Source organism: Lates calcarifer, linkage group LG24, assembly GCF_001640805.2.
Source record: "Lates calcarifer isolate ASB-BC8 linkage group LG24, TLL_Latcal_v3, whole genome shotgun sequence".
Taxonomy (NCBI): domain Eukaryota; kingdom Metazoa; phylum Chordata; class Actinopteri; family Centropomidae; genus Lates; species Lates calcarifer.
Window position 1 is genome coordinate 3645852 of NC_066856.1, and position 12273 is coordinate 3658124.

Sequence of the window (12273 nt, forward strand, 5' to 3'; positions counted from 1 at the left end):
CCATCTCCATCCTTCTGGGACAAACTGTTCTTTTTTTCTGCTGTGCTGAGCAGGCAGGCAGGCAGCAGTGCTGAGCCTCCCGGCTTCCCTTCTCTTCTCCTTCACTTAATTTTTTTCTACAGTACATCGCCGCAGATTTATCACCTTGCGCTGCTTTCTCCCAAAAGCGTTGGAAAAGAAGGGGAATTATTCCTGGGTCCTGACAGGGGGGCCTCAGGGTGGAGGTGGGGGAGGGGGGGGGTTGTTGTGAAGAAAGAAGGGAAGGAAGGAAGGGAAGTGGATGCTTGAGACGGGGTCTGAAAAATGTGACTCATGTAAATGCTGCTGAGGAGAAAAAGGGTGATGAGTATAATTGATTCTGACGACCGGAGTAGGATGGCGGTCTTCCCCAGGGGGGAGACGGTGAGCGGATCCCAGCCAGAGTCACCGCTGTGGGGGGAAGGTACAGGGGACGAGACAGAGATGGGGGTGTGGAGGATACCATTCTCTCTCTGTTTCTCTCTCTCTCTCTCACACACACACACACACACACTTGCCATGTAATCCATCACATCCTCTTCCCATCATGGCTTGGACAAAATGCGCTGAATCCAGACCAGCACCACTCAGCCTACTCAATCTTTAGTTAACAGCAGAAGACGTTACATATGCGTGAGCTAATTAAGCTATCAAATCACAGATTTCCCCACCTGTCTCTTTTTGTCTTAATTTAAGGTTGGAGCTAAAAGAAGCGATAGATTAAGTTGGGCCGTGGTGCTTGAATCAGAATCTCTCTTTCTCTTTCACAGAGTTCTGTGCAGCAGAACTCTCTTCTTCTTATTAGTCCACGCCTACGGCTCCTTGGAGCCAGACTAAATAAATAAATTACCGATTCAGATGCCTGCTTACATGCTAACCTCGTTAGCTTTTGCGCCACAGCAAACAGAAACCTCTTGTTTGTGTGTGTGTGTGTCTTGTATTGATGATTGTTATATCTGTGTGTGTATGGTCCATTTGTCCTCCAGCAGGCCTGATTCATTAACCTTATGTGTAAGACTGCTCAGTAAATGTAGGTTACTGCTCAGGCAGACATAATTCCCCAAAGGCAGAGAGCGGCATTAGCATCCAGTTATCTCGTCACATTCCCTGGAGCTAACATGACTCCAGAAAGATGCTCTCTGTCTCGTTTGAATTCTGCCGGACACCCACACACACTCATATGCTACCACACACACAGGTAGCAGAAATAGAAGCTGATGTGAGAGTAAAGGAATGAGGACAGGACAGAGATAAAATAGGCCCATCATGACAGAATAAAGACAACTTTTCTTTCTGTGCTTTTCATCAGCTTCTGGAGGTTTTGTGCAGATGTTTAGAATTCAAAGTGAGCCGCACATGATTTTATTTACTCCTCAGTCAAGGAGTAACACAGGATCAGACAGAATCAGACCTTTATCCTACCAGATCCAAAGCCTTTACACTGAGTACATCGAGGCTCAGAGACTTTGAGTTATATGAGAGGAGAGGAGAGGATTGGAACAGATGGCAGGAGTCCCCCTGGGCGAACGGCGCCTACCCCACTGAACACTGGGAGCTCTTGACCATCTGGACCAAAAGCAACGAGCAGCATCCCCTTAGCGGATTCCCCATTGAAGAGATGTGGAAAAGGAGAGGCAGACTCACTCGAAGCAATGTCACCAACATACCGTCCATCAGCTCCATGCGAGAATGTGTCCCACATTCACACTGTAGGGTTGAGTGATTAGATCTGTTGCTCATCTTGTACAGGAATGAATGACGCACATGCTGGGTTGGAGGGTGAAAATGCACTTGTCAACCCTTTCTACCTTTCAACCGCTGACTATTTCTGACATTTCACACTGTCTAGAAAATGCCCTTTTCTTAGATGCAGGGAGGGTGAAGATCTCTTTGATACTCTGTTCCACGTAAGCGCTTGCTGGAATTCTGAAGTTGCAGTGGTTGGTTAAACTTGCTCACCTGGCAGAAATTATGTCTCTACAAATCAAAAGCATGTTTTTGATTTGGTTTGATTAGTTGTGCTGTGTTCTCTCATGCTGAAGAGCATGGGACTATTGGAGTCAGACTGAAGATGGAACAGTGGAGAGGAGTATGTATTTGATGTGAACCAGTTACTGAGCACTTGGCACACAAAATCTAATCTTCATATGAAGGTTTCAGTGTTAAGGGGACTTACTTTACCATCCATCCATTCATGTTATCTCACTTGACATTAATTGTCATGACAAATTGTTGATAGAAAGTATTATCAGACTGATTGGGTTTTTCAAGGAAAATGGTTTATCTGATTTTCCTTTACTGTCCATTGCTGGATCCAAGGGATCAGTACTGTCTTCTTTAGTATCTGCTTTTAATTATGTATTATTAGGGGTGGCTGTGTTTCGTAAAGCGAGTCACCCACTAATCAGGAAGGTCAGGGGCTTGATCCCCGGCTCCTCTGTGTGCTGAAGTATCTTTGAGTAAGATACCGAGCTCCAAATTGCCTCTGAATGTTGTGTGAATGGGTGTGCACTGGAGTGCTTTATATGCAGGACAAGTGCTGTGTGAATGGTGAATGTGACCTGTAGTGGTCGATATGACTAGAAAAGCGCAATATAAGTGTAGTCCATTTATCCACATTTGCATGATTGCTACTGACTAGAATATACTTCTCCACAAGACACAAGTTTCTTTTATAATTATACTCCCACAAGTCAGTTCTACCAAGCATCTTGTGTGGAGCTGCATAACACATCCTTTGTCAACAAGGTTTGTGTCAACTGACATCCAAACATACCTCCTGCTGTGATGTTACATGTAACATCCATAAGCTAACAGTCAAGCTTGGTATGATATGATGTGTGGGGGTAGCCAGTCTTCCAAAATAGCATTTAATTGGATAAATGTATGAATATGGCTTCAAGCTCAGGATGAGCAATCAGGAATGTTGCAGTGATGTACCTGCACCTGCTTATCCTCCTGAGGTGTCTCCTTCTCTGCTCCATTTAGAGCCACAGCCCGGCTCGGATCGATGCCTTTCTCCAGCCGCCTGCCATCAATTATTAACCTGATCAGGCCTGCTGCTCATTAGATGACTAATCTGGCAGGGTGAGGAGAGACGGGACGCTTTGAAACCTGAGACCGAGAGGCAGCAGGGAAGGGAAGGGCGGATCACATCTCCAGATCGAGAGAGATGGAGGGAGAGTTCATAGATGTGAGATTACCGATTTGTACATCTAAGTCCTGACATCCAGGCGGGTTTATAAATCTTTGATGAAACCATAGAATCACTTTGATGAATGTGCACGCGTATCACCAACATATTGCACGTGCCGACAGAAGCTTCACAGTTGTTAGTGTATTAAGACAGACTGGCAACAGAGCATGCATCAACAGTGAGAAGTGAGACGGTAGGGGTGGCGCTTGCATGTTGCGCTCTCATTACACCCCACCTAAGTTGTTCTTGAGAACATTTCTGGTCAGTGTGGGTCACATTTTTACTATCCTATAAATCTCCCCCTGCTTTCTCCCAGTGACGCCAATTTTGTTATTTCAAGTCTCCCTGCATGTTGTTTAATGGTCTAACTTCCACTCTGCTATGTCTGCACATGAGGGCTAAATGACAGAAAGACAGCACGTGCAGAAGCTAAACAGGTTCACACAGTACACAAGTTCATTTCTTCTGGCAAGAGTAGATCAACATGTCCGACATTTCTCTCTGAATAGGATTAGAAAAGCATGTGTGTCCCTCATCCTCCTCATCTAAACACCTTCAGGGCCATGATAGTGTTGAAGGGGGTGTAACTCAAAGACCCAAAGAAAGAAAGAGCGACAGAAAGAAAGAGAGCAGCCCCCAGTTTTCCCTCTCTCCCACTGATCATGTACAAGTGGGGGGGGGGGTGGCTTTGATCTCCCCTGCCCCCCTGAGAGCCACAGTGAGGTGGGAGTGCAGCGTGACGGCTGTGGTACACGTTAGCTCTGATTAAAGGGAAATATGCATCACTGTATAGCGCTTTCCTTTTTATCTGCGCCTGCGATGTGGTGTGATGGCGACGCTAGATTGGGGCCCGATACGTACTGATGTTGCAGCTTTATCTGTGTTCCACCAGAGCTGAAAGCCACCTGAAGTTGAGTCACTCTCATTTGAAACCTTTGAATCCTTGTAAAGTAGTTTGAAGAAGTTGAGGAGTTGATGTAAACCTCGCTGAGGTTGTTTTGTGTCGGGGAGTTGGGCCTGTTGCTTGTTTGACTAACAACAGAAATCACACTAGAAGTGCCCTTTCACATTTGATGCAGGGTCATGTGCCTCGAGATCAATTAGAGCTGAGGACTTGCATTCCACACTGGTGTGGCAATGACTAGCGGGGCTGGGCCTGCAACTTAGCAACGCATTTGTCCCTCTCTGTTGCCTGTGAATTTGAAAAGAGTGGTTTAGTGTTTCTAAATGCATCTTGCAATGCAGAATAAAGATGTGTGTGTGTGTGGTGTGGTGGGGGGGGGGGTATAGATCATTATTAATGTCATCTCCATTCATTAAATATTAAGCCATGTTATTATGCTCCTCTTAGAATGTGGCAACCTCCTTTCTCTGAACCTCAGTCTTCCAGAAATTGTCTCCAACCCACATGTTTTTCTACCTTGTTGTGTTTTTAAGCCAGATTTTGCACTGTAGATCTTATCTAATAAGAGACATAGCAAAGTGCATTAAAACCAAAAAGTAGAAACATTTGCACACATGTATCTGTGGCTCTGATTATGTTATGATGCTTTCAGGAGACAGATGGAAGGTCTGTTGGGAGGGGAGGAGCTCAGAGGTAAGGCATATGTAGGCTCCTAAAAGCCCTTTGGCTAACCCACTTTGCTTGACCCCTACACACTGCTCACATGCACACACCTTTCCACAGTGAAATATCAATTAATCCCATTCTCTGAATTTCCTCTGATGAATACACAGTGACTACCTCCTATCTGTCTCAACCCTAAACTCAGTCTGTCATTTTTGCTACAGTAGATGAGGCATTTATGTCTGCAGGGTATTGTGTATATGTAGATGGCTTCTTTCTGTGTGTCAGTTTTTTTTTTTTACCAGTGCTGAAAATAGTCGATTAATTGGAAATAAAATAAACTGACATCTTCAATTTCAATTTAATTTTTGTATTGAAGTCAACTTAATCTGTCCTGTAACTTGGTTTGTGACCAAGTACTTGCAAAACTAATGACATTCCCATCAGCCTCAGCTATACTTTGTGTTCAAGACTAATTAGTTAGTGTTAGCATGCTGACACACTAAACTAAGATGTAACATTGTAAACAATGTAGCTCGTAAATGACAACGTTAGCATGCTGTTATTAGCATTTAGCTCATGTGTTCACAGAGCTGCTAGCACAGGTGTAGACTGTAAACTAAATATCTTTTTTGATATTTTGCTTGTCAGACAAAACACAAAATATGAATATGAAGATGTCTTTTTGGGCTTTAGGAAATAATGCATTTTCTGCCCTTTGCAACATTGTATAGACCAAACAATCACAATAATTACAAATAATTGTTGGTTGCAGCCCTGTTTCTGACATTTATGCTTGTGTCTTATGTCCAGAGAAGTGTTGTGGTTCTTCACTTTCTGTGGCCCAGATAGTCAGTGGGCAGACTCTGGTCTGGATCCAGACTGGGAACAAAATGTCTGAATGACACATGTGCAGCTCACCTGTCACCTTTCAGCTGCTAGTAGCTTCAGTTAGCACACTCATTGTTCAGGGTAGCAGGCCAGGTTGATGAAGTGAATGCAATGTTCAAAACAAGTGAGAAAAGAATTTTTTAGTGTCTTTATCTCGTATGGGAAGCATTAGACCAAAGTGCTGATATGCAGTGAAAAGAGTCTCTGTGGTGGAGAGCATTAAGATAAAAGTTCACCACACCAAACCTGCCCATTCTGAAAAAGGCCTCTAGTTGGGACATGACTGACATATCTCTTCTGTCATTAATAGAAAATGCTTTCGCATAGCATAGTTTTGAAGCTCTGAGCTGATCTGCCCCGCTTGGACCCTGAGTATCTGAGTAAAACAGCCACAAAGTTCTCAACAAAGCATATCTTTATTCTCATAAACATCAGGTTCTTCAGGTACACAGTCACGAGCACAAACACTTTCAGTCCTTTTTTTTTTTGTTTTGTTTTTTGGACACAGCCAACATATTAAGTGAGCCAAACACATTATATCACCTAATGTGGGATATTTCACTTTCTGACTTGTGCTGACAGTAAATGTATGTTTCTCATCTAACTGAGGAAAGAAGAGTCTGACCCTTAATTCTGTCACTTCCTGGTTTGTGTTGAGGGCATGAAAACAAAGGACAGTTCACTGATGAACACTCAAACATGGCATTCAATGAACAGTAGTACAGTATACTGTAGTTTACCCACTCAGTGCGACATGTACACATCAGTGCTTTGCCCTTCATTCACAGTCCTACGCTTTGTGTCAGACACATAAGGACAGCTCTGCATGGCTTTTGTTGCCAGTTTTGGCAAAGATATATTCATCTCTTGTTTCCCTCCTCCACTGTGACAGAACAAAGCAGCTGATTCACTAGTTACTCTATGTAAATATATATGTTTTTTTCTCAATATATCTATATATTCTATCTATAGAATAAGTCTATATAGCATATACTTTTGGTAGGGTTTTTAAAACATTCAGGTACATTCACTTGACCCTGTGATATTTTTTTTCTTTATATGAAAGATAAACACAGACAAATGTTAACAGCTACTTGCCATGTAGTAATGACCTCCTGACCAAGAAACAAGACATTAAGCATCCTCCAAATTAGAAGAAGCAAAAATAACAGATGTCTCAGTGCTGGTTCTTTAAGGACCAACCACAAGGATAAATATACTAAAAGATCTGTATTAATCTAGAGTATAAAATAGCATATTTTTCTGGACTTGACAACGGTTTATATTAACTCTAATCTTAGAGTCTAGGTGCACACAATTCCACAGGTGCGTACATGAGCTGGCAACGACAGGTAGGCAATTCGATGGTTTCCTTCGCATATTTACTAAATCAACAAACAGTATTCCGTCAGTGGTTAAACAGCTTAAATGCAAAACTCACTTCTACAATCACTAGTGTGAATAGACCCTTGGCATATCATAGAATACACATATAGGCATTAATCAACAAGTCAAGGAGATAGAACTTGGCCTACAGAGGACCATACTGATGATAAGCCACGTTACGCATGAACTACTTTTTTTATTTTTAGAAGGCCACAAGGATGTCACTTGGGTGCTGGTTAGGAAAATGTTTCTTCATGGGTCCAAGCTGACACTGGACCCTAATACTGCCCCGTATCAGACTGTTCAAGTTCAAGTCATAACTGAAATATAGATTTTCCCTTACAGGAGCAATATTACATAAAAGGATTGTACAGATACTGATTTCTTTTAACCTGCAATAATCCAAGGCCAATAGATAAATTGTCAGCCAGTATGACAGTAGACAGTGTGCCCTTGTCATGAGATTTACATTTCTCAGTATTTTAAAGGATCAATCCACCCAAATTAAAAGGTATAAACAAGAACTTTTTTTTCACACTTTCCCATAGTGGTATTCAGCCTTGCAGATTAGTTTAGTAGTTTCAGCTGATGAAAGATGTTGTCCTTGAGATTTCTGCCTGCATTCCAACACAGTGGAGGTCAATGCAATTGTGGTTGTGGAAGTCACTGCATTTTAAAATAACACTTAACTGAATAAATAAATGAATAAACTGAAACATTTGTCATCAAAAAAAAAAAAAATGGTTTTGGGGTTGAGACCTAACCATGATCTGCATCCAGCCAAACTAGTTTGATCTGGCCAAGTAACTTTGCTTGCTTCTTATCATATCTTTACAATTGCTATATAACATGCCATAATCAATACTGTTTAACTTTTGTGATGTAAATTGTCATTAGGTAAGAGGCAGAAAGCTCAGCACAGATATCTCAAAAACTGAGCATATAAAACCAAATTATATGCATGGCTAGATACCACAAGAGGTTAGTGTTTGGGTGAAATGACTGTTAAACAGTTTTACTGTGTCAGATAGGTTATAAATTACCCTTTTAATAACATTTAAATAAGCAGTAGAAAAAAAATAATCATCTAATTTCCAACAGGATATTAAATACATACCTCCAAACAAAAAACAGAACAGTGCAATCAAAATAACATGAAAAATAATATTGTTTATAAAATTGGATTCTCTGACTTAAAGAGAATATCCCTTATGAAATGTAACACAAAAATCTTTTTTCACCACTGGCTTGATGTATTTCCTTCTTTTTCTTTTTGACCAAATCAAATGCCTCAGCTGGTGAAAAATGAAACTAGTGCTAAAAGACATAAGAGAGACTCTCCAATCCCTGTGCTGCAGATTGTTAGGACTGAGTGTGTATGAGGAGGAGGAGCCACAGTGAAAGGCTCCATGCCCATCCAAGGGCTAGGCTAGGTTAGTGTGGGCTTGGAGCAGGAGTGTCCAGATCACCGTCCGCTTCACACTCTTCCTGGCCAGAATAGGAGCTCAAAGCATCCCAAAGCAGGCTAGGTTGCTCACAGTGGTGGCAACTCCTCCAGTGCTCCATAACTGCCTCTTTAGTGTCCAACACCTTGCTGCACAGCACACAGTTAAAGGCTGCACCTGCTGCAAGGACACCAAGTCCTCCACTGCTATCTGGTGATGAGATGGTCCCACTGTCCTCTCCCTCTCTTCCACGGTGGTGGGACATGATGTGCCTCTTAAGCTTGGAGAAGGAGAAGAACTCCTCATCACAGCTGCCACATTTGACCAGGTTGCGTTTCTCATTGAGTTGCCGCCAGTAGTGTGCAGCATGCTTTACTAGTTCATTCTCAGCCTCACGGCCACCCCGCGGGGGTTGGCCTGTCGTGAAGTCGAATCTGGACCTCCTCCCTATGCACATAAAGCAAGTGCATCTTCATGTCAGCAAAGGTGGGAGTGATGGCCTGACAACGACCACATTTGATCTGCAGCTCCACTGGGTCTTCACGGTCCTGCTCATCTGATGGCTCTGGAGAGTTGGCCCTGGTGAGAAAAAGAATGAATAATGCTTATTTATCATCACTTTATCACTTGATGTTGCCTCAGGTAATCCATCAGGTTATTTAACCATTTAATCTATGTTGGAGTCTGTGCATAATACATGCTACAAAGTAAATGTCATGATTAAGAGGATTAGGAATCATTATTATGCAACTGATGATACTCTTACCCCTCGACTGACACGTCATCCTCATGATGGCTGATGGATGGCTCCACGGTCAGCACCACCTTATGGACTTCTCTCAGATGACTAAAATACACCCCCACATATCCAAAGGCCTTCTCGCAGAACTCACAGCTCAGAGACCGACGTGGGCGTACCTCAGAGTGATGAAGCTTCATGTGTGTGCTCAGGCTGCCGGAGTGTGCATAGGCTTTGCGGCATACTGGGCAAACATAGGGCCGACTGTTTGTGTGACTGTTCATGTGGCTCTGGAGATGGTGCTTGAACTGGAAACAGCGGCTGCACGTGGGACAACGGTGGAGTGGACGGCTACCTATGAACACTCTGGGATGGGAGGCACCTCTTAGCTGGAGGGTTACTGGGGCTGGTTGAGGAGGACAGTCAAGGGCCTTGGTTGTGGTGGTGGTGGGGAGCTGATGGCCAAGTACAAGCTCCTGTTCCTGGCCATCTGAGGTAATGGCAGGCAAACTAACCAGCTGTGGAACTGTTTCCATAACCAACATGGGCTTGGGTCGAATACTCCGGTACTTCTTTGAAATATCAACTTCCTTCTGCTTGGAGCCTGGAACAACTGCTGGCGGTTTTTCAGGGACCCTTCTGCGGAAGAAGGACAAGGACCTCTTCTTTCTGGCCTCAAATGCCAAGATGTCTTCCATTGTCTTTCTCTTCCTCCCTCGCTTCTTACCAGGTGGTTTCTGAAGGGTCCCAAGCACAGGCATGAGTGTGGTCTTGGCCTGGGCCTGTAGAGCAGAGTTTGATACCTGGTTGTGACTCAAGGCTTCAGCTGGTTCAAGGGTCTTGGAAATTGTATCTATGGGGCTGGTGTGTCCTGTCTGGCTGGAGAAAGCCGCCTTCTCTGGGGACAAAGTGCCGAGCTTGGCAGCTGGAATGAGGCTGCTCTTCATTTTAGAATAGGGCAGAATGGGCAGTTTACCTTTGGGTGGGGACGGGATAATCTGGACTGCTTTACTGAAGATAGCTGGGGACAGGACAGTGATACTGCTCTGGGGCTGGGCTGCATTGGGCTTAGACTGGCACAGCCTCATTGTGGTCTTCTTGCTTTCCTCTGGAGATTTGCCTGGGGAGCTTTTGACAGCAGAAGGGGGGTACTGAAGGTTCTGAATAAGGCCAGCTGTAGCAGGTCGCTCAGAGCCATCTGGGGCTCGCTCCAATTGAGAGCTGGGATACAGGACAGCATTGTCTGGGAGCAGAGCAGTGACAGAGATGTCAGAGGAGCCTGGGTCAATCAGAATTACCTGCTCTGAAGGTTCCTCTTTGGGCACTAGGGTTTCCTTTGTATGCTTGTCCTGTTGTTTTTTCTTCACAGCTGTTGATGCCCCAGCCACCACTGACTTGGTCTGGGGTGTCACAGAGGCCTTGGAGGCTGTTTTCATCCTGGCAGCTGGTGGTGGTGATTTGACCTTATCTGTGGTCCCCTTGCTCCTCACTGGCTGGTATCTGGGAATGGGCAGTTTGAGGTTCTTTTGGATAGACTGGGTTTGCTGCTGTTGTTGCTGTGGTGTCTGAGAGGAGACAGAAGGGGGCAGCGCCACCAGGGAGAATGTGCCATCCTGACCTGCTATTTGCATCAGTGCATAGTTTTGGGTGGGCACAATGATGGACTTGGGGCTGGAGGCGGTGGTAGCCTCAGGGAGGGCAGAGGGAGGCTGGCAGGACAGGACCGCAGGGGAGGGGGAGGGCACCACAGCTGGGGCCTTAGGGGCAATGCTCCGGAATTGTAGGCTCTTCATCTGAATGGCTGGACTCACTAGCTACCAACTGAAACACACACAACAAAGAAAACTGATGTTAGTTATTGCATTGAGGCTAGTTAGCCCTTCTAGCCTTAAATTGCCCTTCTACCCCAAACCCCCAGACTTCAAATTTCCACATCAACAGTAACTGCCAACATTGCAACACTGTGTATGATTGCAAATGCCATCTCAAATCTGTTTCATCTAACATACTTAATAGGAATAACAGAGATGGCTACATGACTTCCTGGTCTTGTCTGAAAGCTGCCAAGGTCGTTACAATAACTGTGACCTCACTGCAAAAGGCCTCTGTGTTTTGATGGTGTCATTACTGTGCAACAGAAGCAGGAGAGAAGCAACCATGCTGTCAAAAATACAAGCATCTGCACAAGTGTGACAAGCTGTCCCATTACCCATGTCTCTGGTCACACACAGCAGACTCTCTCTCCCCCAGGCTAAGGACAGACTGCCCCCTTTGATTTGGGCTCAGCATGCAGCCATGGTACATGCTGGGGCTCTGTGGGGGGCTCCTTGTACCTCCCCTCACTTCCTGGAAGGATCAGCCAGTGGAGCGTGAAAGCTGCCCAACGGCAGGATCTTTACCAGATGAAGAGTGGAGTCCCCTCTCATCTCCCCCTCCACTGACCAGTGCTGCAACCTCGCTGAAGGCAAGTGAGGATGCCCCTCAAAAAAGCCCTGGATTTACTTTATCATCCCCTGTTCACAAATAATGTTTCATGGTTACCCAGTGGGGATAAGGCTTTTCCACAATGTGTCTCGCCATTCTGCCTGTGTTGATACAAATACTGCTGAACTCTAGGGGGAAACTATAACCTCAGAGTGAGGTTTTAAACAAGTCTTTATTATCTCAATCTACCGAACAGTTTCCATCCATCAATCAAAAGCCACAGGTATGGCTTTAAAAACAAAGGCTAAATTTCCTTTAGTTATATCAATACTGTATCTTTATATCAAAAGGAGGGAGAGATTACAGTGGAATGTTTCAAAGGGTCTAATTGTAAACAGATTCTGAGCTTTGAATTTCACATTATGACCTGACTTTCAAAAGCAGTGTTTGATACAGGCAGAGTTCCAACTCCACTCTAATGCTAATCAGCATAAAGTGCAACAATCTGGAGGTGTCACAAAAGGCAAATATTCAAAAACATAATTTCTCAATACAAAAAAAACCCGATTCATTTTCAAAGCAGTCTGGGCAAGAGGCTTTATACATT

At 44.2% G+C, this 12273-nt stretch overlaps 1 protein-coding gene across 1 annotated transcript in view; it reads right to left on the reverse strand.

Annotated features, from left to right (window-relative positions):
* Positions 1–6069: 6069 nt before the first annotated feature.
* Positions 6070–12273, reverse strand: part of znf438 (zinc finger protein 438) — a 43008-nt gene continuing 36804 nt past the window's right edge. Inside the window, 3 exon segments of the mRNA XM_018673641.2 lie at positions 6070–8921; positions 8923–9082; positions 9270–11063. Coding sequence (XP_018529157.1) covers positions 8493–8921; positions 8923–9082; positions 9270–11035 — 2355 coding nt within the window. The 5' untranslated portion in view covers positions 11036–11063 and the 3' untranslated portion in view covers positions 6070–8492.